The sequence below is a fragment of the Hyperoodon ampullatus genome (assembly GCF_949752795.1).
Source record: "Hyperoodon ampullatus genome assembly, chromosome: 11".
Lineage (NCBI taxonomy): Eukaryota > Metazoa > Chordata > Mammalia > Artiodactyla > Ziphiidae > Hyperoodon > Hyperoodon ampullatus.
The window spans coordinates 4784950-4811777 of NC_136924.1; the positions used below are offsets into that span (position 1 = coordinate 4784950).

General features: G+C 39.9%; 1 protein-coding gene across 3 annotated transcripts in view; it reads left to right on the forward strand.

The window, feature by feature from the left end:
* The window catches only part of NAV3 (neuron navigator 3), a gene marked incomplete at both ends in the record, with an annotated part of 371484 nt that overhangs the window by 218663 nt on the left and 125993 nt on the right, over nt 1–26828 (forward strand). For all 3 annotated transcript variants that reach the window (XM_079715629.1, XM_079715630.1, XM_079715631.1), the window contains one exon: nt 212–331. In XM_079715629.1, coding sequence (XP_079571755.1) covers nt 212–331 — 120 coding nt within the window. The remainder of the gene's footprint in view (nt 1–211; nt 332–26828) is intronic.

Consider the following 26828-nt stretch of genomic DNA (forward strand, 5'->3'; position numbering starts at 1 on the left):
TTACTTGTTGCAGTAAGGAAGATTAATTTCCTAATAAACTTGAAAAGATTTTCTAATACTTCCTGGTGAGTAGAATATTCATATAGAAAAAACTATAATAGAGCATATTTGCATAATTATTAAAAATTTTGCACACCATTTGTTTATTAAGTTAAATTATACAGCTGAGGTCAGTTAATTTTCTGTTGATTAATTAGGCTTTTATTTTCAGGTACATGACAGATGGAGGGCTCAACCTGTATACTAGGAGTCTGAACCGAATACCAGACACAGCGACTTCCAGGGATGTCATCCAGAGAGGGGTTCATGACGTGACAGTGGATGCAGACAGGTAATGTCATCAGCGTATTTGATGGTGAGGAATGCATAAAGCAATTTTATAAATGAGATCCTAGGAGTTTTACAGTATTAAACCGAAGGACTTTTTATTTTGATATAATAATTATTTTGGAACATTTTGAAAACTAAAGTGCTTTTGCTTACAAGACTTTTAGCTCTGTACACTAAAAGAAATTGCATTGCTGTTGAGAACATTTAACAAATTTCAGGTTACATGGTGGCAAATTTTCATATCTGCAAAAGCAAAATTATAAACATAGATTTCTGTTCCTTACTTGAAAAGAACCCTGGCTGATAAATTCCTTTCAATTCAGATGCTCTCAGATCTACCTGGGGGCTAATGACATAAAGATTAAAACATAATTCTAATTATCAGGTAAAATAAGCTTGATGCTTTTCTTGAGGGGTTTCTTGAAAGCATACAACTCTTGCTTTAAGCTAATCTCTTTCATATTTCAAATTGCTTACAGGTTTGTGTGTTTCATGTACTTGTTATTATTTTGCTGGGAATTGTTTTGCCAATGTTATCAGAATCACTGCTCTTTGACAATATTGTCTTCGTGAAATAATGTTGTAAGACATACTTCTGACCTGATTTTGCCCCCTCTTCACTCGGAATTTTTAATTTCTTAAGCAGGAAGGGATTGCCTATTTCCAGAGCTACTGTATATCAATACCTAGAGTAGTTCTTTAATTCAACATTTATGAAGGGGATGAAAGGGTAAGACCTAACGTATGCACGTTCTGAAATAAGAACTGTGTACAATTCATAGTGCATTTTAATATAGCCAACTCCAAAGGCTAGACAGTGAATTCTGATATTCATCATCAATTCCTCCTTACTCAAATGCTGTTGATGTTTTAACTCCTGTTGGCCAGCTCTCATCCTGTATATACGCTAGTCTCCTAGGCTGTACACAAGGTGTCTGTGTGAAGCATGTGGTTACAAAAGGCTTATGAAAAATTTCGCTCACTCCACCCCTGACCTGAACTATTCTTCAACTGTTTTCCCTCACTGACTCTCACTCACTTCAAACACGATGGACTTCTGCTTTCACACGGATGCTTCCTCTGCCTAGAATGCACTTTTCTACATTCCTTGCATTATTGCCTCCACCATATTTCTGTTTCAGCTTAATGTTACCTTCTTACAGAAGTGTTTCCAGAGTACCTAAGGTACATTTCTCCAGTCACTTTCTTTTCCATTATCTTATATTATTTTCTTCAATGTACACATCACTCCTAATTATTGTTTACATGTTTATTTTGTATCTCCCCCATTACAGTGTAAGCTCAGGAATGCAAACTTTTCATCATATTTACGATACATTGAGCTTTTTTTTGTGTGTGTGTGTGTGTGTGTGTGGTACGCGGGCCTCTCACTGTTGTGGCCTCTCCCGTTACAGAACACAGGCTCCGGACGTGCAGGCTCAGTGGCCATGGCTCACGGACCCAGCCGCTCTGCGGCATGTGGGATCTTCCTGGACCGGGGTACGAACCCGTGTCCCCTGCTTCGGCAGGTGGACTCCCAACCACTGCGCCACCAGGGAAGCGATACATTGAGCTTTTAACAAATGCTTGTGGAGTGAATGAACAAAGGAATGACTATAGGCTATATATTCATATAGGCTAGCGATAGCGTCCAGTTGACTAAAGAGACAAATAAGACTGGGAAAAGAGACGAGATACTGCAAGAATATTATGTAAGAGAGGGAATGAGTTATGTGGGAAAATAGGAAGGAGTGATTAGAGGGAAAGAAATCCAAAGTGTCGGCCACATTTTGAAACTAATGACCAACTCACTGTTAGCGGACAGTGGAAAACATTAAAGGAGAGGAAAAAATCTGTTGGTGTTTGGGAAATGAGATTTATGATAGCAGAAGCTAGGAATCAATACAAAGGTGACTTATTTTGGAGGCATTTGGGATAACCAGCTCTCAAGGCTCCAGATTGGAGCCGGGCTGAGGAACCTCAGACCAATGGAAAAACCCAGGTATTCAACTAATAAATTGGGACCAGCAAAAGCCATAGTTCTTAAAGTGTGGTACCTGGATCAGCGGCATCAGCATCACTTGGGAACTTGTTAGAAATGCAAATTATCAGCTCCATCTAAGACTCACTGAACCTGGGATCCAGCAATCTGAGCTTTAACCAGGTGATTCATATATACACGAAAACTACTGAAACACTATCTTAAAATGAACAAATAGATGCCAGGCCTATGAAAATGTAAACATTTAACATAAACATGTAAACATAAAAAATAACATTTGGGGGCTTCCCTGGTGGTGCAGTGGTTCAGAGTCCGCCTGCCAATGCAGGGGACACGGGTTCGTGCCCTGGTCCGGGAGGATCCCACATGCTGCGGAGCGGCTGGGCCCTTGAGCCATGGCCGCTGAGCCTGCGCGTCCGGAGCCTGTGCTCCGCAACGGGAGAGGCCACAACAGTGAGAGGCCTGTGTACCGCAAAAAAAAAAAAACTAACAATGGCATTAATCTTTAAATTAGATCAAATAATGATGTGTTGCACCTGAAATAAATTGTCTCAGATTCAGATTTTGAGAATTATGTAGAAGGTTTTTGAAAGAATTATGTAATTTGAGGAATATAAAAATGCTTTAGTCACTTTTATATATTAAACAGCAAGAAGGTTATAGTGAAAATCCTACTATAGGAGTTTTAGGATTTTCTCTTTTATTATAGCTAAATCTCAAGCTCTTTTAAAATTGTATATTCAGAAAGTGATTCAAGATGTTATTGTTTTAAAATGCATAATCTTAGATATTAAAGGTATATCAGGGAAACGTGCACTTATATAATGGCAAAGTACCCAGCTGGCTAGTATGGCAGTGGATTTGAATTGTTCGTGTTGCTGTAGTGAAGGTTATATGCTCCCCTTTGATCAACTTCTGGAGAAAATGTGATGGGCAATAGAGAATAGCTGAATTCCTCTTCTCAGCAGATTGAAATGGCCCCAAAGAAAAGAGGATAGCTTCCAGCAGCCAACTGTATTACTCAAAGACATTGCAGAACAAAAGCGGGGCATCATTTCGAGAGGCACTTGTGTTTGGTCCGTATGTAGTACTCTGCTCAGAGTGCCATAACAAAGTACCACGGACTGGGTGGCTTAAACCACAGACATTTGTATTCTCACAGTTCTGGAGGCTACAAGTCCATGATTGCAGTGCTGGAAAATTCATTTTCTTATGAGGGCATTTTTCTGGCTTGCAGACAGCCACCTTCTCACTGTGTCCTCACATGGCCTTTTCTCTGTGCTCTCTTGCAGTGAAAGACAGAGATCTTTAGTGCCTGTTTCTTTTCTGATAAAGACCCCAGTTGTATTGGACTAGCCTCCTCCCACCATTATGACGTTATTTAACCTTAATTACCTCCGTAAAGGCACAATCTCCAATATAGGCACATTGGAGATTAGGACTGCACCATATGAATTTGGTGGTGATGGGGGATGAAGGGATGGGCATAATTCAGTCCATAAAACTGTGTAACTCCCAGGTGGTTTTATCCTTGGAGATATAGGTTCAGTCTCTCTATAAGTGCTGGATTAAAGTAGTGAATATATGTATTATGCATATCATAAGCCCAAACCCTACAGGGATCAGGAACATCACATGAAGTGAGTGAAGCAGAAGACACATGGTAAACATGACCAGTCCAAGTGGGCATCTACCCTCAACTGTAGAGGTTGCTGCCTGTGGAAATGCACAGATGTAGAAAGGAGGGCTGAGGATTGCAAACCATTTGATTTTTTTAATTTAATTTTTATTTTATATTGGGGTATAGTTGATTTACAATGTTGTGTTAGTTTCAGGTGTACAGCTAAGTGATTCAGTTATACATATATCCATTCTTTTTCAGATTCTTTTCCCATATAGATTATTACAGAATATTGAGTAGAGTTCCCTGTGCTATGCAGTAGGTCCTTGTTGATGATCTATTTTACGTATAGTCGTGTGTATATGTTAATCCCAGACTCCTCATTTATCCCTCTGATATCCCTTTGATAACCATAAAGTGCAGCCAAGAGTCTAGATTTTTTGAGAACTCTCCCAATTTTTAAGTATTGGTAACTGTCTTAGCACATCTGTGAGATCAGTAGATAAAGATACACATTTTTTTCAGTCAGATAATCTAGGAAATCACAGAGAAGCTTATATAAAGCAAGAAACCATGAACATTCTCACATATGGTCATGTAAACCTCCTAGGTCCATTAAATTTTCCCAAAGAGATATGCTGGTGGTGATACCTGCTGTACAGAATGAGAATGCTGCCACTCATGAGAAGCCTGCCCGGTGGGTGCAAGGAATTGTGGCAAAACTAGCTGAGCACGTTTCTAAGTTTTTAATACGAGATAGGACCAATCTAAGGTCTGTATGCCAGCCATAGCATCACTCTGGAGGCTGTGAGGCCTGTTATGGCAGCAACTATAGTTAATTTTGTTTAAAACACTCTGAGGATCAACGCTGTGCAGGCTAAAAGCTCATTTGGATTGGTGATGTAGAGAGAGAAAACAAGCCTTGAGAATGAGCTCTTGACATTTAACAAGGGGATAAGGGAAGAGCAGTCATTGAAGAAGGCAGAGATCAGCTCTAACACAAAAGTGAGGACAAATAGGGTTAACTGGTATTTTTAAAATGGAGAGAAGAGGGAATCGGCACCAATGTCAAATAACATGGAGAGGTTAAGTTAGGTGAAGAGAGTTTATGCAAAAAATAAAGTAAAATAATATGAAGTTTCACACTTGAGAGGTAAAGTTTCCTGGATGATTTAAGCAAGTTGTAAGTCATCGCCTGAGTTACTAGAGTAGAATGGTCGTAGAAGTCAAAGTTCGGTTATGCAGATGATTTATCCAGGTGGCCATTAACTCATGATGACAGAAGGAGTCTCAAAAGAGAGGAAAACAGGGCTTCCCTGGTGGCGCAGTCGTTGAGAGTCCGCCTGCTGATGCAGGGGACACGGGTTTGTGCCCCGGTCCGGGAAGATCCCACATGCCACGGAGCGGCTGGGCCCGTGAGCCATGGCCGCTGAGCCTGCATGTCCGGAGCCTGTGCTCCGCAACGGGAGAGGCCACAACAGTGAGAGGCCCACGTACCGCAAAAAAAAAAAAAAAAAAAAAGAGATGAAGACAAAGCTCCAGGTACCAGTCTTTATTGAATACTGACAAATTCCTCAAATTGTAATAATAGATTTCACCAGGTCTCTTCTGGATTGTCTATTACATTGTTATCTAAAGTATATTCTTAAATATAGTGATTGCTCATTTCAATTATAAACGAATCAATTTAACTATTCATATTTTTACTGATTTTTTGCATGTTTAGTCATGACTTTTTGAAAATATAAAAACATAATATATCATAGAAATTATTTTTGTATTGTATTAAATGAAAAATTGATTTCATTTATGATACTATAATCGCGAAACTAAAATCACAGCTGATGAACGAGTTTACAAAAGGCATTAAGGATTATCATATTACATGTCTCTAGATTGCCAGTCATTATAACTTACTATATTGAGGGAGGTCTAGTTCCAAGCATCTAGTCATAGTGAATCCACTACTGGAAGAGGAACTCTTTTCTCTCAGGTTTAGTGGTTGGTGGCCCGCGAATTACTCTGACAGAAAAACAAGAGACAAATTTTTATACACATATGCATGCAGGAGATCACAGAAAGATGTGATTTAAGGGGAGATGGTTAGAAATTGGGACATCTTCATAGGGAAAAGGGGGCAGGGAGAAGGACACTTTTGGGAAAACAAATGACTTTCAGGAAAGATAAATGGGACCATAGAAGAAGATATGGGAGATATGATAGTTTTGTGACAGTGTCTATTTAGGCATTTTCTTATTTGGTGCCATTTTTCTCTGGTGATAGGAGTCAATCCTGTCTGCTGTGAAACTCCCAGGGAGGAGATTTATGAAAATTGAATTCTTTTGGGAGACACTTTCAGGCAGACAGGGGGAGTTTAGGAAGAAAGAAAAGGCTCTTTGCAGGGGTATATTTTGGATCCCTTCACCCTAAATCTACAGTTTTCATCAATGTGTAGAAAATTGCACTGCCTCTACAAAAAGGCTCATGGAAAATTCTCATAAAATCAGGTGGGGAGTCATTTCTAAGGGTAGGAGGCCTTTGGTATTTTCACGACTTCTCCAAACGAGAAGTGAAGGCAACTGAGATTTCTCCTAAGCCACCAAGCAGATATCTCCAGAGTCTGGCTTCATGATGCTTGTCACTAGTTTATGTACACTCTAATAATTCCTTCTCTTCTGTGTTGATTTATTCCCGCATAATCACAGAATCAGTATATTCCCATATCTGAAGTATTTCCTTCATTAGCTCACTGGCTTTCCATAGTAATTAAAAGCAAACACAAAAAAGATTAATAGGCTGAGATTAAAGTAGATAAAGTAAATATAATTATTTCATTTTATAAGTAAATGGCCTGCCATTTTGGCCCTCCTTTCTTTAAGTAGGGAGAGACCAATGCAAAACACTGGAGAAGTAGAAAACGTTTTATTTGCCCCCCTCAAATTCCCTTTGCTACCTTGCTCATCTTTGCAGGCTTATGCACTGGTGCTAAACTTCTCTCCTGTGTCCTGATTCTCAGCATTACCTGACCTCATTGTGAATAATCTTACAAACTTCCAATACTTTTAAGTAATACCCCTCATAAAACTAATTCACACTGTACACATGTGAACACATTGTGTACACATGTACACAATGTGTGCACGTGTATTGAGACCCTGCTCTCTGCCAAGTTCTGTGCTCAATCCTGGGGGACCCTGTTCTCAAAGGTCTTACGTTAGAAGGGCTTTTTAGGCTTGATTAATTTAAAATAGGGATTAATGAAGCCTAAAAAGCCATTGAGATTCAAAGGATACTTAGTCAGTACAACTAGCCCAAGTTGTAGATTTTTTTTTCATCTTTATTGGAGTATAATTGCTTAACAATGGTGTGTTAGTTTCTGCTTTATAACAAAATTAATCAGTTATACATATACATATGTTCCCATAGCCCCTCCCTCTTGCGTCTCCCTCCCACCCTCCCTATCCCACCCCTCTAGGCAGTCACAAAGCACCGAGCTGATCTCCCTGTGCTATGCGGCTGCTTCCCACTAGCTATCTACCCTACGTTTGGTAGTATATATATGTCCATGCCTCTCTTTCGCTTTGTCACAGCTTACCCTTCACCCTCCCCATCTCCTCAAGCCCATTCTCTAGTAGGTCTGTGTCTTTATTCCTGTCTTACCCCTATGTTCTTCATGACATTTTTTTTCTTAAATTCCATATATATGTGTCAGCATACAGTATTTGTCTTTCTCTTTCTGACTTACTTCACTCTGTATGACAGACTCTAGGTCCATCCACCTCATTACAAATAGCTCAATTTCATTTCTTTTTATGGCTGAGTAATATTCCATTGTATATATGTGGCACATCTTCTTTATCCATTCATCCGATGATGGACACTTAGGTTGTTTCCATCTCCAGGCTATTGTAAATAGGGCTGCTATGAACATTTTGGTACATGACTCTTTTTTTGGTTTCTTTTTTTTTTTTGCGGTACGCGGGCCTCTCACTGTTGTGGCCTCTCCCGTTGCGGAGCACAGGCTCCGGAGGCGCAGGCTCAGCGGCCATGGCTCATGGGGCCAGCCGCTCTGCGGCATGTGGGATCTTCCCGGACCGGGGTACGAACCGTGTCCCCTGCATCGGCAGGCGGACTCTCAACCACTGCGCCACCAGGGAAGCCCTACATGACTCTTTTTGAATTATGGTTTTCTCAGGGTATATGCCCAGTAGTGGGATTGCTGGGTCATATGGTAGTTCTGTTTGTAGTTTTTTAAGGAACCTCCATACCGTTCTCCATAGTGGCTGTACCAATTCACATTCCCACCAGCAGTGCAAGAGTGTTCCCTTTTTTCCACACCCTCTCCAACATTTATTGTTTCTAGATTTTTTGATGATGGCCATTCTGACTGGTGTGAGATGATATCTCATTGTAGTTTTGATTTGCATTTCTCTAATGAGTAAAGATGTTGAGCATCCTTTCATGTGTTTGTTGGCAGTCTGTATATCTTCTGTGGAGAAATGTCTATTTAGGTCTTCTGCCCATTTTTGGATTGGGTTGTTTGTTTTTTTGTTATTGACCTGCATGAGCTGCTTATAAATTTTGGAGATTAATCCTTTGTCAGGTGCTTCATTTGCAAATATTTTCTCCCATTCTAAGGGTTGTCTTTTGTTCTTGTTTATGGTTTCCTTTGCTGTGCAAAAACTTTTAAGTTTCATTAGGTCCCATGTGTTTATTTTTGTCTTTATTTCCATTTCTCTAGGAGGTGGGTCAAAAAGGATCTTGCTGTGATTTATGTCATAGAGTGTTCTGCCTATGTTTTCCTCTAAGAGTTTGATAGTGTCTGGCCTTACATTTAGGTCTTTAATCCATTTTGAGCTTATTTTTCTGTATGGTGTTAGGGAGTGATCTAATCTCATACTTTTACATGTCCCTGTCCAGTTTTCCCAGCACCACTTATTGAAGAGACTGTCCTTTCTCCACTGTACATTCCTGCCTCCTTTATCAAAGATAAGGTGACCATATGTGTGTGGGTTATCTCCTGGATTTCTATCCTGTTCCATTGATCTATCTTTCTGTTTTTGTGCCAGTACCATACTGTCTTGATTACTGTAGCTTTGTAGTATAGTCTGAAGTCAGGGAGCCTGATTCCTCCAGCTCCATTTTTCGTTCGCAAGATTGCTTTGGCTATTCGGGGTCTTTTGTGTTTCCATACAAATTGTGAAATTTTTTGTTCTAGTTCTGTGAAAAATGCCAGTGGTAGTTTGATAGGGATTGCATTTAATCTGTAAGATTGCTTTGGGTAGTAGAGTCATTTTCACAATGTTGATTCTTCCAATCCAAGAACATGGTATATCTCTCCATCTATTTGTATCATCTTTAATTTCTTTCATCAGTGTCTTATAATTTTCTGCATACAGGTCTTTTGTCTCCTTAGGTAGGTTTATTCCTAGATATTTTATTCTTTTTGTTGCAGTGGTAAATGGGAGTGTTTTCTTGATTTCACTTTCATATTTTTCATCATTAGTATGTAGGAATGCCAGTGATTTCTGTGCATTAATTTTGTATCCTGCTACTTTACCAAATTCATTGATTAGCTCTAGTAGTTTTCTGGTAGCATCTTTAGGATTCTCTATGTATAGTATCATGTTATCTGCAAACAGTGACAGCTTTACTTCTTCTTTTCCGATTTGGATTTCTTTTATTTCCTTTTCTTCTCTGATTGCTGTGGCTAAAACTTCCAAAACTGTGTTGAATAAGAGTGGTGAGAGTGGGCAACCTTGTTTTGTTCCTGATCTTAGTGGAAATGGTTTCAGTTTTTCACCATTGAGGACGATGTTGGCTGTGGGTTTGTCATATATGGCCTTTATTATGTTGAGGAAAGTTCCCTCTATGCCTACTTTCTGCAGGGTTTTTATCATAAATGGGTGTTGAATTTTGTCGAAAGCTTTCTCTGCATCTATTGAGATGATCATATGGTTTTTCTCCTTCAATTTGTTAATATGGTGTATCACGTTGATTGATTTGCGTATATTGAAGAATCCTTGCATTCCTGGAATAAACCCCACTTGATCATGGTGTATGATCCTTTTAATGTGCTGTTGGATTCTGTTTGCTAGTATTTTGTTGAGGATTTTTGCATCTATGTTCATCAGTGATATTGGCCTGTAGTTTTCTTTCTTTGTGACATCCTTGTCTGGTTTTGGTGTCAAGGTGATGGTGGCCTCGTAGAATGAGTTTGGGAGTGCTCCTCCCTCTGCTATATTTTGGAAGAGTTTGAGAAGGATAGGTGTTAGCTCTTCTCTAAATGTTTGATAGAATTCGCCTGTGAAGCCATCTGGTCCTGGGCTTTTGTTCGTTGGAAGATTTTTTATCAGAGTTTCAATTTCAGTGCTTGTGATTGGTCTGTTCATGTTTTCTATTTCTTCCTGATTCAGTCTTGGCAGGTTGTACATTTCTAGGAATTTGTCCATTTCTTCCAGGTTGTCCATTTTATTGGCATAGAGTTGCTTGTAGTAATCTCTCATGATCTTTTGTATTTCTGCAGTGTCAGTTGTTACTTCTCCTTTTTCATTTCTAATTCTGTTGATTTGAGTCTTCTCCCTTTTTTTCTTGATGAGTCTGGCTAATGGTTTATCAATTTTGTTTATCTTCTCAAAGAACCAGCTTTTAGTTTTATTGATGTTTGCTATCGTTTCCTTCATTTCTTTTTCATTTATTTCTGATCTGATTTTTATGATTTCTTTCCTTCTGCTAACTTTGGGGGTTTTTTGTTCTTCTTTCTCTAATTACTTTAGGTGCAAGGTTAGGTTGTTTATTCGAGATGTTTCCTGTTTCTTAAGGTGGGATTGTATTGCTATAAACTTCCCTCTTAGAACTGCTTTTGCTGCATCCCATAGGTTTTGGGTCGTCGTGTCTCCATTGTCATTTGTTTCTAGGTATTTTTTAATTTCCTCTTTGATTTCTTCAGTGATCACTTCGTTATTAAGTAGTGTATTGTTTAGCCTCCATGTGTTTGTATTTTTTACAGCTCTTTTCCTGTAATTGATATCTAGTCTCATAGCATTGTGGTCGGAAAAGATACTTGATACAATTTCAATTTTCTTAAATTTACCAAGGCTTGATTTGTGACCCAAGATATGATCTATCCTGGAGAATGTTCCATGAGCACTTGAGAAAAATGTGTATTCTGTTGTTTTTGGATGGAATGTCCTATAAATATCAATTAAGTCCATCTTGTTTAATGTATCATTTAAAGCTTGTGTTTCCTTATTTATTTTCATTTTGGATGATCTGTCCATTGGTGAAAGTGGGTGTTAAAGTCCCCTACTATGAATGTGTTACTGTCGATTTCCCCTTATATGGCTGTTAGTATTTGCCTTATGTATTGAGGTGCTCCTATGTTGGGTACATAAATATTTACAATTGTTATATCTTCTTCTTGGATCGATCCCTTGATCATTATGTAGTGTCCTTCTTTGTCTCTTCTAATAGTCTTTATTTTAAAGTCTATTTTGTCTGATATGAGAATTGCTACTCCAGCTTTCTTTTGATTTCCATTCGCATGGAATATCTTTTTCCATCCCCTTACTTTCAGTCTGTATGTGTCTCTAGGTCTGAAGTGGGTCTCTTGTAGACAGCATATATACGGGGCTTGTTTTTGTATCCATTCAGCCAATCTGTGTCTTTTGGTGGGAGCATTTAGTCCATTTACATTTAAGGTGATTATCAATATGTATGTTCCTATTCCCATTTTCTTAATTGTTTTTGGTTCGTTATTGTAGGCCTTTTCCTTCTGTTGTGTTTCTTGCCTAGAGAAGTTCCTTTAGCATTTGTTGTAAAGCTGGTTTGGTGGTGCTGAACTCTCTCAGCTTTTGCTTGTCTGTAAACGTTTTAATTTCTCCATCAAATCTGAATGAGATTCTTGCTGGGTAGAATAATCTTGGTTGCAGGTTTTTCTCCTTCATCACTTTACATATGTCCTGCCACTCCCTTCTGGCTTGCAGAGTTTCTCCTGAAAGATCAGCTGTTAACCTGATGGGGATTCCCTTGTGTGTTATTTGTTGTTTTTCCCTTGATGCTTTTAGTATGTTTTCTTTGTACTTAATTTTTGACAGTTTGATTAATATGTGTCTTGGCGTATTTCTCCTTGGATTTATCCTGTATGGGACTCTCTGTGCCTCCTGGACTTGACTGACTATTTCCTCTCCCATATTAGGGAAGTTTTCAACTATAATCTCTTCAAATATTTTCTCAGTCCCTTTCTTTTTCTCTTCTTCTGGAACCCCTGTAATTTGAATGTTGGTGCATTTAATGTTGTCCCAGAGGTCTCTGAGACTGTCCTCAGTTCTTTTCATTCTTTTTTCTTTCTTCTGCTCTGCAGTAGTTATTTCCACTATTTTATCTTCCACGTCACTTATCCGTTCTTCTGCCTCAGTTATTCTGCTATTGATCCCATCTAGAGTATTTTTCATTTCATTTATTGTGTTTTGAATCGTTGCTTGATTCATCTTTAGTTCTTCTAGGTCCTTGTTAACTGTTTCTTGCATTTTGTCTAATCTATTTCCAAGATTTTGGATCATCTTTACTATCATTATTCTGAATTCTTTTTCAGGTAGACTGCCTATTTCCTCTTCATTTGTTAGGTCTGGTGGGTTTTTATCTTGCTCCTTCTCCTGCTGTGTGTTTTTCTGTCTTCTCATTTTGCTTATCTTACTGTGTTTGGGGGCTTCTTTTTGCAGGCTGCAGGTTCGTAGTTCCCGTTGTTTTTGGTGTCTGTCCCCAGTGGCTAAGGTTGTTTCAGTGGGTTGTGTACGCTTCCTGGTGGAGGGGACTAGTGCCTGTGTTCTGGTGGATGAGGCTGGATCTTGTCTTTCTGGTGGGCAGGTCCACGTCTGGTGGTGTGTTTTGGGGTGTCTGTGGACTTATTATGATTTTAGGCAGCCTCTCTGCTAATGGGTGGCATTATGTTCCTGTCTTGCTAGTTGTTTGGCATAGGGTGTCCAGCACTGTAGCTTGCTGGTCGTTGAGTGAAGCTGGGTGCTGGTGTTGAGATGGAGGTCTCTGGAAGATTTTCGCCGTTTGATATTATTTGGAGCTGGAAAGTCTCTGTGGACCAGTGTCCTGAAGTTGGCTCTCCCACCTCAGAGGCACAGCACTGACTCCTGGCTCCTCAATTTGGGATGATTCGTTGTCTATTCATGTATTCCACAGATGCAGGATACATCAAGTTGATTGCGGAGCCTTAATCCGCTGCTTCTGAGGCTGCTGGGAGAGATTTCCCTTTCTCTTCTTTGTTCCCACAGCTCCCGGGTCTCAGCTTTGGATTTGGCCCCGCCTCTCCGTGTAGGTCACCGGAGGGCGTCTGTTCTTCGCTCAGACAGGACAGGGTTAAAGGAGCAGCCGCTTCGGGGACTCTGGCTCACTCAGGCCGGGGGTGGGAGGGAGGGGCACGGAGGCGGGGCGAGCGAGCGGCGGCGGCAGAGGCCGGCGTGACGTTGCACCAGCCCGAGGCGCGCCGTGCGTTCTCGCAGGGAAGCCGTCCCGGGATCCCAGGACCCCGGCAGTGGCGGGCTGCACAGGCTCCCCAGAAGGGGGGCGTGGACAGTGACCTGCGCTCACACACAGGACTCTTGGCGGCGGCAGCAGCAGCCCCAGCGTCCCACGCCCGTCTCTGGGCTCCGCGCTTTCAGCCGCGCCTCGCGCCCGTCTGTGGAGCCCCTTTAAGCAGCGCTGTTAATCCCCTCTCCTCGCGCACCAGGAAACCAAGAGGGAAGAAATAGTCTCTTGTCTCTTCGGCAGCTCCAGAGTTTTCCCGGACTCCCTCCCGGCTAGCTGTGGCACACTAGCCCCTTCAGGCTGTGTTCACGCCGCCAACCCCAGTCCTCTCCCTGCGCTCTGACCGAAGCCCGAGCCTCAGCTCCCAGCGCCGCCCGCCCAGGCGGGCGAGCAGACAAGCCTCTCGGGCTGGTGAGTGCCGGTCGGCACCGATGCTCTGTGCGGGAATCTCTCCGCTTTGCCCTACCCAGGTACGTGGGGAGTTTCTTGCCTTTTGGGAAGTCTGAGGTCTTCTGCCAGCGTTCAGTAGGTGTTCTGTAGGAGTTGTTCCACGTGTAGCTATATTTCTGGTATATCTGTGGGGAGGAAGGTGATCTCCACGTCTTACTCTTCCGCCATCTTCCCCGGAAGTCTCTGTGGATATTTTTGATTGGGATACCTTTTAGTATCTTTTTTTTTTTTTTGCGGTACGCGGGCCTCTCACTGTTGTGGCCTCTCCCGTTGCGGAGCACAGGCTCCGGACGCGCAGGCTCAGCGGCCATGGCTCACGGGCCCAGCCGCTCCGTGGCATGTGGGATCTTCCCGGACCGGGGCACGAACCCATGTCCCCTGCATCGGCAGGCGGACTCTCAACCACTGCGCCACTAGGGAAGCCCTTTAGTATCTTTTAAAACATACATACAGGTGGCTGTAAGTTTTACCACCCTTTGTAAGACTGCCCCTGATATTAAACTTGGCCATGGCTAAACTTTACCATTACAGAATACATCTCCCAATAGAGGAGATGGTCCCCAGTACTCTTATTTATGGAGTAGTTTTACATTATCTCCTTCCAAAACAATTTGCTAATGAATCTTATGAAGACGGTGATGATGATGTTGAAGACAAGGAGGAGTCATGGCTGTTACAGTAAAAACAGCCAGAGTATTTCTCTGTATTGAGGATCGAGTAGTGCAACCAACATACCATACTAGTTAAGTACGTTGTTATATTTTACCTTTACTGCAGCCCTGTGAAGTGGACTTTATTACTGCCGTTTTATAAGTGAGGCAGACAGTCCTTTGATCAAGTAACTTGCCTATAGACACTTTGTTGATAAGTGGTAATGGTTGGATTTGAATCCAGTTCCTGTACTCTTACTGTTACTCATAAAATTATTAATATGGATAAGGGTTTTATCATGCCTGGATAACATACTCTGATTTTTTAAATTATTTCAGTTGTCCCTTTCTGGCTAAACATACCTGTAAAATATGAATAGATCTTTCTTATTCAACTTCGTAAATGTTGGTAATTTCCTTCAGCATGTAATCATTTTCTGTTTCTACTGCAGATTGTCAGTAAATGTAAAAACACGATTGACAGAACAATATTTTCACATGCATTAGAGCTTCTAAAAGGCTGGCTAGTTTGTTCATCAGTAACGCAATTTAGCAGTGTTTTGTTCTTTTATACATGTAAATCTATCCTAATCTTGAAATCTATAATGTCTTTTGAAATATCTATTTCTAACAGCCTCAAGGAAATAATAGAAAAACGGAAAGGGTAGAAATATGATTCATCTTATATACAGAAAAATACTAATAAAAGTGTACTTATATGAAGGGAAAAACAATGTGGACCTTTTATATTACATGATTTTTTTGTCCTACAAAGAGCAATAAAGTGGGAGAGGTCTTTGTCAATGAACTTAATTGTTTAATTTGATTTAAGAGTTGCATCTATACATGAAACAGTTTTTTTCCCCCTTCAAAAGCTATGGATGAATTCTTTTTTTATAGGCTAACTAATGGGGTGAGACATTCAACTTGGGATCCTTAAACTGAGGTCTTCTGGCAGCTGATAAATTCTGCACCTTCCTCATTCCAGCTGTTTGAGTGGGTGGCATGGACATATTTATTAGAGTCATATGTGCTCCGTTTATATTCTTTTTTCTTGCTTGACTTAATTTGTGTTTGAAATGGTGAAAGTTATCTGCAGTGAGCTGTATTTTTTCTTTTTTTAAGCATCAACAGAGCTTCCATATGTTTTTTTAGATAAGTTGCGAATGAAAGTGTTTTCATTACAAATGAGTGCTTATTCTCTGAATTAGTTATTTTGTTATTATAAAGCTTTTCTGTGGTTATTGAGGAAAGTTCACAGAATAAGTAAAAGTATAAAGAAGAATCTAAAAATAATTCATAATCCTCCCATCCCCAGAACAACCAAGAATATTGCTTCGATGTATTTCCTCCCAGGCTTGCTCATCCACTCTGTTTGCACAGTTTGGGTTATACCATCTATACAATAGATTATCCTGCTTTCTTCACCTACTTACGTAATGAACACTACCCCATAATATTAAACATTTTTTTAAAATATGACTTTTAATGATTGCATGCTCTTCTCTCACATGGGATAAATTTTATCTAAGGAGTTTGTGTAATCAACCATAAAATTTTTAAGACATACATCAAATTTTGGATTTTATTGGCAAGGCCATTAGGAGAAACTTATCTGATTGTCTGTCTATATGTATTTTTTATTAAAAGGTAAACACCTCACATATGCACATGTGCATATTTGTATATATGTGTGTGTATGTATATACACAGGTGCATTTGGAATTTAATTTTATTTCTCCAAGTGAATCTCATTGCTTAAGATTAAGTTTTATAATTTACTTTTACTTTAGATTTTTTAAATTTCAAGTGTTTATTTAGGGCTTTGTAAACTCTGAGAATTCATGAGTTTGATATAATTTTAAAATACTTTGTCAGCCAGGTTTTCTTACAAAATAGGTGGTAAACAATATTGCCTGAAACTGTGTTGCTTCTTCTTCAAACATAAGCAAATATCCAAAGGGGCTTTACTTCTTAACAGAACAAAACCCTATCACTTGTTTCTCTAACAATATAATCTATTCTGATCCCAGACAGTTTGTACAAGGCACATCCACTTGATAACCCAAATATTTACTAGATAAAAATAAAAATAGGGCTTCCCTGGTGGCGCAGTGGTTGAGAGTCTGCCTGTCAATGCAGGGGACATGGGTTCGTGCCCTGGTCCGGGAAGATCCCACATGCCACGGAGCGGCTGGGCCCATGAGCCATGGCCGCTGAGCCTGCGCGTCCAGAGCCTGTGGTTCGCAACGGGAGAGGCCACAACAGTGAGAGGCCCGCGTACCACAAAAATAAATAAATAAAATAAAATAAAATAAAAATAAAAATAATTATAATAATAGTGCCTTTATTGAGGGTTTCATTAGTGCTAGACATATTTCTTTTTTTCATCTTCGGACATGTTAATATACTTCTTTCAGTCACTAATAGAACAAGAAGACACCCCCCAAAAAAAATCAATATATAGAAGATTTGACCCATACAATAAGAAAGTTGACCTTATGTACATGTATAGAACACCAGAATGAAGAATAGTAGAATTCATTCTTTTCAAGTACACATTGGATATTTACAAAAAGATGTGTTGGGCCATGAAGTAAGTCCCCACAGATTTCAAAGAATTGAAATACTATAGAGTATGTTCTTTGACCACAGTGCTTTAAGCTAGAAATCATTAATAAAAAAGATAGACAATCTCTGTATGTTTGAAAATTAGAAAATGTACTTCTTAATAACATTTGGGTAAAAGAAGAATTCACAATGGAAATTAGAAAATATTTTGTTCTGAATGATAAAGAGAACACTACATATTAGAATTTGTGGGATATAGCTTAAAGTCATGTTTAGAGGAAAATTTATAGCCTTTAATACTTAAATTTATAAAACAAACAAGAAAGGCTGAAAATCAATGAGCTAAGCTTACAAGAAGTTAGGAATTCTGCAGTTCAAGGAGTTAGGAAAAGAAAAGCAAATTAAACCCAAAGAAATAAGAAAATGTACATAAGCACAGAAACCAGTGAAATAGTTTTTAATACTTCACATGCATTAACTAATTTAATCCTCATAACAACCTTCTGTATTTGGAACAGTAGTTGTCATCTCTTTGCAAATGAAGCATCCATAGCACAAAGAGATTAATCATTTGCTTCAGTTCACACCATTGGTAAATAGCAGAGCTGGATTTAAACCCAGGTGAAGCAAAACAAGTGGATTATAAAAACAACATTCATGAGTATTTTTTTTTAAATTTTTAAATCTTTTCCAGCTTTAGTTTTGACTAAGTAATTTGATTGTCCCCTGTCCTTCTTGTCTAAGCCCGTTTGATTGGCTGTTGGCTAGAACAGGTTGATCATAGTAAAAACCAATAGAAGTTCTGCCCAAATTCCATTTAACTACTACATTTTGAGAATATGTTGGTGTAGTTGATTTTTAAGATTCAGATATCATACCAGCTCTGCTGCTACTGAAACTCTCCAAATATTTTAGTGAAAAGAGTTTTAAAACACATAAAGCCACAATGGTCAGAGTACAATTGGCCCTCTGAATCCACAGGTTCCCCATCTGGGACCATTTTATGTAACAGAGTTGAGCATCCTTGGATTTTAGGAGGGTGGGTGGGGGCTCCTGGAACCAATCCCCCTGCAGATACCAGGGGACAACTACACAGAAGGCAGCAATAGCAGGAAAGCTGGGAAAATGGCAAGACAGAGGGAGAATGGTGGTTGATTTAACAGCCCCGTGAAAGCATGGAGCGTGCCAAGGGTGAAGGCAGGAAGCAATGCAGTTTACACCATGGGAACCCCAAAAGGCTTGGGAATTTTAGGATTAATTAGCTTGGGATTTAGGGGTGAGTATGAGGTAAAAATAGGAGGAACTGGGTTAAAAGGTTTCTAAGAAGCAGTCAGATCCCCAGATCCCCAACCCAAACGTGAATAACTGGGCACCTGCCCCTTTTCTATCTTAGCAAAAGACTGGAGATTATTTTCTGGGGAGGAGAAAAGAAATAGAATTTGTGTGGGACACAGAGGAGGACTGACCACAGGGTAATTGAATGAAGTTTTCATAATAAACATGGAGATTCCCAGCTTTTCCTCCAGTTTAGACCCTAAGTCTAAATTTAGGCAACGAGGTATGAGTCCATCTAATGAGGACCATCATTTGCCTTCTACTTTCCCCATGTACCTGCCATGTGCTTACTGGTTACAAATTCTTAAATCACTATAGGCAGTATACATTTGGAAAAAATATGGTATTGTGATCTAGAATTTAGCATAATTAGTTATTAAAAAGGGTTTTGAAGTTTGGATTCCTGGCTTCAGATCGCAGCTAAACAATGGCTGTTTGTGTGACTTTGGAAAGTTACATAGCTCTCTTAGCCTCATTTTTAGACTTACAAAAATGAATGATCTATTAGTAGTAACTAGTTACACTCTTAGGCCTCTTTTAATGGTAAATGACAGACAGTCATATTAAAACTGAATTAAGAAAAAAAGCATGTTCTGTTCCAATAACTGAGAGGTCCCTAAGTATCTCAGAGTTCGAATGCGGCTGCATGTAACAGTATCTGGTTCCCTTTATCTGAGTCCTATATAATTCAAGGTTCAAGTTCAGTGCAGAAGCAAGCTTCTGTGACATTCCTAAGACTCACTAAACTTGGACAGGTTATGGTATGCACATTCTTGAACTAGTCACCATGGCCAAAGAAGCATTTTCACTGCCTAAGTTCTTACTTGTATCTTAACGTGCGTAATCTGTACAATTACCACTGCACCCTTTTCTTGACTCCTTCCCTTCTTCTGTTCCAAAGCTGGGCATCCTGGCGTCTTGCCCACAGCTTTACCTCATATGTGACCTGGCCTGACCTCACAGTTTATGCTTTGGAAATATTGAATTATTTATTGCTTCCCCCTCCACACACATATACACATATCGTCATACTAAAATCAGCTGTTCCATGTCTTTGCTTAGGCCTGGAATTCCATACTCAACCCTTCTGTCTTCCTTCATAATGCTTACTCATTCGCTGAGAGTTACTTCAGGTGTTGTTTTTCTCTGTGAACTTTCCTCAAAACCTTAATAGGCTCCGTGTTCCTTCTCTGTGTACTGGGTGTACTTCAGTCTTAAAATTCATCATATTATTTTGAAGACTCTCGTTATGTGTCTGTCTCTCCCACAAGACTATGATATATCCAAAGACAGGGACCGTGTCCTATTCATCCTCTTACCCCCAGTTTCAAATACAGTTCTTGTCAATATACATCTGTTGTCCTGAAACCCCATTTTATCTTGTGCATTCTTGTATTATACAATACTCTCCACATGGTATTGAAAATATTTTTTCCATGTCTTATCCAACGTTATATTTTCAGCATCTAATACAGAGCCTGATATACTGTTAGTACTCTATTAATGTTTACTTGAATGAGTGAATAAATGAAATGCTTTATTTTGTGGAGAGTTTGTTTTAAAACTATAGGTAGAAAAAGAAGCATGTAAATAAGAATGTTAACATTGAAGGCATTATGGAAGAATTTATTATGTGTGAATGTCTTTGAAAATCATTATCATCCAGAATATTGCTATTTGCTTCTTTTTGTAAATTGAGATATAATTGACATATAACATTGTGTAAGTTTAAGGTGTAAAATGTGCGGATTTGATTCTAGCTGGTGATCACTTAAAAATATTTTGGTCAAGATACTCAAACCAGAAATTTGGTCCACAGTCATAATTTGGTGATTCCTGTTCTAGACCATTCTTAGACCTGACATTTATTCTCTGTATTAGTTTGCTAGGGCTGCTGTGACAAACTCCCACAAATTGGGCACCTTAAACAATAGACATGTAATGTCACGGTTCTGGAGGCTAGAAGCAGGAAATGCAGGTGTCTGCAAGTTTGACTTCTTCTGAGACCTGTGAGGGAAGAACCTGTTCTAGTCCTCTCTCCTGGCCTTGTAGATGGCTGTCTTCTCTTCATGTCTTCACATTGTCTTGCTCTGTGTGTGTGTATCCAAATTTCCCCTTTTTATAAAGACATCAGTCATATTGGATTAGTGCCCACCCTAATCACCTCACTTTAACTTAATTACTTCTGTAAAGACCCTATCTCCAAGAAGGTCCTATTCTGAACATTCTGGGGGAATAGGACTCTGCCATGTGAATTTTGGCTGGGTGAGGAGAGTGGCATACAGTTCAACCATAACATTCTCATTCTCTTTGTACTACATCAAACTTGATTGCCACCAGGAGGTAGAGTAACAAAGTACTCTTTCTGTCCTTCTAAATGTCAAGCCATAGCTTCTCTCTCAGTAACACTGCAGGGTAATAATAAACTAATAGAACTGAACCAAGAAACTGGAAAGATGACCCTATAAGACTTGCCATTTCAATCCTACAAAACACCCAGAAGAAAATATGACACCGTATCAGTCATCTGAATATTTAACCACTTTAGAAAATGGGCAGCAATATGTAGAAAAATAAAATGATAAAGAAAATTATTGTCATCGTATTTCTAACAAATATTCTGCTGGTTAAGATCCTTAACTGTCTGATTCCCTAAAAATATCAAGAATAAGACCCACACAAATCACACCCTCCTGTGTCCAAGCAGCAGACAGAATTGACTCTAAAATAAAACTGTCATTTGAAATCCCCAGCTGTGAATGTGCCTTGTTGTTAGGAAGTGTCGTACCTTTTGTAACTAGAGCTGTCACAGCATGCAAAGCCGAGATGCCACTGAGTCATACAGCTGGGGCAAGGATAGGTTAGCACAGGAATTCTAAAGAGGTTTTTTTTTAAATTTTAAATGAAAAGACCATGTGAGGTTCTTCGATATAAAAGCTTAGATTTGTAGCTTATGTACCTGAAACTGTCTTTGGAAAAATTGGTCCATAGTCATCAATTTTGAAAGAAATGTGCTTTAAGATAGAGCATCGTATTCTGTCTCTTTGAAGTCTTATTAGGCTCCATTGATCCATGTATTATTTTCATGACTGATGACATTTTTATCAGCAAAAGGAAGCAGTATATTTTGGTATTTGTTGTTTGATATTCAGCATTTGATACCTGCTCCATCATCCCAAACCTACTTTAATAGGACAGTTGTAATCTTATATAGTGCCAAGCACAATTCTTTTTCCTTCTCATCACAGAAGTGTTAATTTTTAAAAACTCTCCCATCTTTAAAAATATGGAAACAAACATGAGACCTCTTTAATTAGCTAGAGAATGACTAGATACCCTGGTGCACTGATCATACCTCTAGAATAGAAGCATCTTCAAAGAGAACGCTGGAGAAGTGATTAGGCCTGTCTACCAAATGGAGTTTCTGTCACTCCATGCAAGGTAAGCGATGGTTACTCCCTTTCCTGCATATGGCAGTAGAGAAATGGAAGGGAACTTACACTGTTTAACTACAGGCCAGATGCCATGCCAAGTGTTCTATATTCATAACCAAAGTAATGTATTCTGTATTTTGCAAATGAGGCAGCCGAAGCATGGAGAATGAACACATTTACCATATGCCAAATGCGTTTTGTTTATATTTTAGTACCTTATGAACATGATCCTGCTCTCTCCCACACACACATATTCCGTTGACAGCAGAATCTCAAACTATATCCACATACCTGGGCTTTCTTGACTGCTCTTTCAGACTAGAATAGTTTAGGGATTGGATACAGTTAAGAGTTTTCTAACTTACAAGTATCCCTTCCATCGTAGGTACTCACATGGTGTAGGTTGAGGTATAACAGTACAAAGAACCAGTGGGAAGAGGAAAAGAAGTATCACATCCCCTTAGCAAGCAGGCAGCAGAAGCAGAGCTGGCCTCTTTCTCCTGTTTTCTAAAGACAACTTAATTTTTGTAAAATCAAGTTGTCTCTGTGATATATGGAATGAGCCTTAAATTAACTTTAAATGTTTTCTATCTTGAAACATGCTTTTAAGATAAATTTTCACCTGAGTAAATGTTCTCTTTGGATTAAAGGCTTAATCACCACACTTTGAAGAGATACCTTTTTTTTTTTTTTTTTTTTTTTTTTTTTGCGGTACGCGGGCCTCTCACTGTTGTGGCCTCTCCCGTTGCGGAGCACAGGCTCCGGACGCTCAGGCTCAGCGGCCATGGCTCACGGGCCCAGCCGCTCCGCGGCATGTGGGATCTTCCCGGACCGGGGCAGGAACCCGTGTCCCTTGCATCGGCAGGTGGACTCTCAACCACTGCACCACCAGGGAAGCCCTGAAGAGATACTTTTCTGAACCTTCTGACTGCATTGTTATTATAAGGACAGCAGCGCAGCTCATTAACACAGTGGGTGTCAGTATTGATTATGACTTTTATTTTTTAACTTGAGATATCTGGTTTTTCTTTTTTTAATTTTTGAATTTTACTTTATTTACTTTTTTATACAGTAGGTTCTTATTAGTCATCAATTTTATACACATCAGTGTATACATGTCAATCCCAATCGCCCAATTCATCACACCACCACTTTTGCCTATTATGGTTTAATTTCTGTCTAAAATAGAACATAACTCTTGATTGGCTGCTACCTTGGAGTTTTTCCAAGATATTGGACTTATGGTATGATAATAGTGTTCAAATGGATACTGATGGTCACTAGGGACTCAGGACTGTTTTCTCCTACTGTGATGCTCTGTTTTGCAGAATGCAGTGGTATGGGTAGTCTTCATTGCAGAAATAATCATGAGAGTCAAGTGCATGCCGCAGGTACAATCACCACCATCTAATTGTCTCAAAGCTGCTTGTCTTATGACTTTATTTAGCTGAGCACATGCACACAATAATAACAAATAGGCTAATTCAAAGTCCTGTCAACTGCAGGCAACTTAATCATCATAAACGCGGTCTGGTGCATTTTAGAGATTGTATCTACTTGACAAGCTAGCAGGTATGAAGAGGAAAGGCAATGAGGCAGGAAATAGAGAAGTCAGAATTTGATTTTTTCCCCCCTTAGGAGAAAAACCCATCAAGATCTATAAGTCTTCCTTCAATGTGTATTTGAAACATTCAGTTACTTACACTGTTACATCTCTAATATCTTATAAACTGTATAACATTATAAGATGTTAAGAGAAAGTGAGGTTGATTTTTCAGACTCAAAGGAATGTTCTTTTCTTGAAAGAATCTCTCTTGGTCAGAGTCAGCAGACACTCTGATGCCTTTTATAGGTACAGCTAATGAGCCTGTTACTTCAGCTCTGCAAGGCTCATAGCAGGCCTGGTGCAGACGCAGAGCTTGGGGCTCGGCACACCTAAGGGCCCCAAGGTGGCGACTGCAAACCTTACCAGGATGTGAGTGGCAGGAGATGCGTGGCGGAAGTGCTGTCTGTCCTTCACGCTCCTCTCAGCTATGTCAGCTGTCTGTCCTGCTGACAATCTCTTGCTCACTGTCCACAGTCATTTCTTCTCCTTGCCTCTTGCCGCTTTCTCTCTTAAAACCCTGGCCTAGGCCTTTTCATACACCTGGGAAATCTGAGAGGGTCCGGGCTGGAAGTGGGAGAGAGGTTTGTCTGAGGCACTGTGCTGTTCATCCTGTGTGGAAATGATGATGTTTCTCCCAGTCCCAAGAGAGGGGCTACCTGGTACGCTCCCCAGGGTCCCCAGGGTCCCCAGGGTCAGGCATCTTGAGTGCTGAGCCCTCCACATTCACCAGCCCCGTGTTTTTGTAACCTGTGCTGTGTGTTTCTGCTTCTGACCACCTGTAAAGATAATGTTTCATTTTAAAATGCAAAACTTCCTGAAGACAAGCACGTGGATGTGTCCTTTCCCTGGGTGCTCTTTAATTTATCTCATTCCCTGGCATATGCACGTTTTCAAATATAAATGTACGGGCCGATGAATTATTTTACCTCCGTTGTTTTGCCAAATGAATGATCTGTTTTGAAAATATCTGTGCACGAGTTTTAAGGAGAACATGTTCTTTTGGGTTAGTTAACTTTTTTTCTGCTAAGTTTTAACATGAGGGTAACCAGTTATACCTTGACTACTTCGGTATTTTGTTTTAGACATGCTCCGTGTGCTTTCTGTTCATCTATTATTAAACAAAAGCAGTGTGTGATGTAGTCCTCCTACTGTTAACATTTTAACAGAAGATGTTTGATTTACAAACTGTGTTGTTACATACATCAAACTTTTCAAGACATACATTTAGAGTGACAATTAAATGTTTCTCCCTCATACCTATACCCCACGGCTATATAGTCCTGTAAATCCTGTTTCAAACTCCGTTTTCCACACCTTCCTGATACCTGAAATCCTTCCACCGCATTTCTTAGAATTTAAAACCACTGTCAGCTAAATTGCCTCTATCAGTAATCTCTTCTTGAATCACACCCTTCACCGTCTTTTCACTCTAAACTGCCTCTCCCCCCAGGCTTCTAATTCCATACAGTTCTTCGCCCACGGACCTCCTGCGACTGGGCCTGGGTGTAGGTTCCACGTCCTGTCTACCCACTCCCCTCTCTTTCCAACAAACATCCAGTTTTGAAGCCCCTCCTATCCGTCTAGACCCCCTGCCGCCCCTTCTTGGTGTTATCATTCCAACAACCTCAAGCCACTCTCCCTCAGGTATGCAAGATGTTAACTCAGTTTTTGTCACTTTCTCTTACACTCCTGTCATAATCCATTACGGTATCAGTGTCTGCACACACTTTCCAACAGCCTAGCTTCTCAGGACCTTGATACCTTACCTTGCAGGGGTCTTGCCTTCCATTCTGTCTTAGCCACGTGCTCCCACTCTCCCCTCCTAGAACTTGCTGTTGATAAAAGTTTCACCCTCTGCATTGGAACAGTTTTGAGTATCATGATAACAATCACTCTGACTCCTCCAGTTTCCTCCTTTTATTATTCCAGCCCCAAGAGTAATGTAATTCTACCAGGACCTTTAATCCCTTAATTCCAAACTTGTCAGAATCCCACACCTTCACTGTGTCCTCATAGTCTTCTTCGTGCGAGTTAGATTCTCCCTTTGCGTACTGGACTAGCAAAAACTGCAACCTGTAGTTGAATCCAACATTTCCTCTACTCTGCGTCTGCCCAGCTGAATGTGGCCAGAAAATTTCAAAAAGCATGCAGACTGATTTCATAGCAAATTCATGACTAGTGATCTCAAGTGGACTCCTAGTATGCCCAGAAACCCTGCGTTCCCTTATTCCCTCATCCTTCCATTCTCTTAACAGGTAATTCACCCTCTTCTTTCTCCTCATACTCCTATCTCCCCTTCCCGTTTCGACTCCCAGTTAGCATGCCTGCCATTCCCCTGAGAAAATGGAAGCAATTCAACTAGAACTCTCACCACCTTAGGTCTCTACTTACCTACCCCTCACTTATATTATCTTCTGTTAGTCTGTCTCAGCTAGTATACAAGGCCAGACACTCCAGTTAAGTCCTGGATCCCATCCCCTATCTTCTGTTCAGACTTTTAGCTCCGTTACTTCTAAGCTGCCTGGATCTTGAGATTTTTGTTTGTTTGTTTCCCCTAGGTTATTCTTATCAGCACACAGGCATGTTGACATTTATCTCTCACCATAAACAAATAAGACAAAGCCCCCTCTGCAAAGTCCCTATTGCCCTTGAGCCACTACCTTCTTTGCTCTTCTTTACACCAAAACGCTTGAAACATTTTTTAAAAATTCTCTTGCTATCTCCAATTTCTCTCATCCTGTTGACTCTTGACTCCCTTCTTGCAAATCTTTTCTTCCTGAGGTAATAAATGACTTTCTTATTAGGGTTAGCAATGACTTTCATTGAGGTCAAATACATGTTGCTAAATCCAGTGTTCATTTCTCATTCCTCTTCTGACTGACCTATCAGCACTATTTGATAAGTGGGTTGCTTAGTCTTCTGTGAGACCTTTCCTTCCTCTGCCCCTTAGAGAATCATATATGATGTTTGTGAGATGCTCAAAGTTCACTTGAGGAAGAGTCATCTTGATAGAAACTAGAGTAAAAGACAGGCATAAGGAATTGCAGATCATCAAAAGGGATGGTAATGATCAACATAATTAGGAGAGTGGTGGTGAAAATATAAAGAAAAAAAAGGATGGAAGATACATTACAAATGTAGAACTAATGGAAATTGCAATGGATTTGATGTCAAGGTGAGAGTAAAATGAAAATGTATAGTTTCGGTTACAAGAAATAACCTACTAATAGCAGTGGCTTACAATAACAAGCATTTATTCCTTGCTTACAAAACATGCCACAGTTGTGGCTTG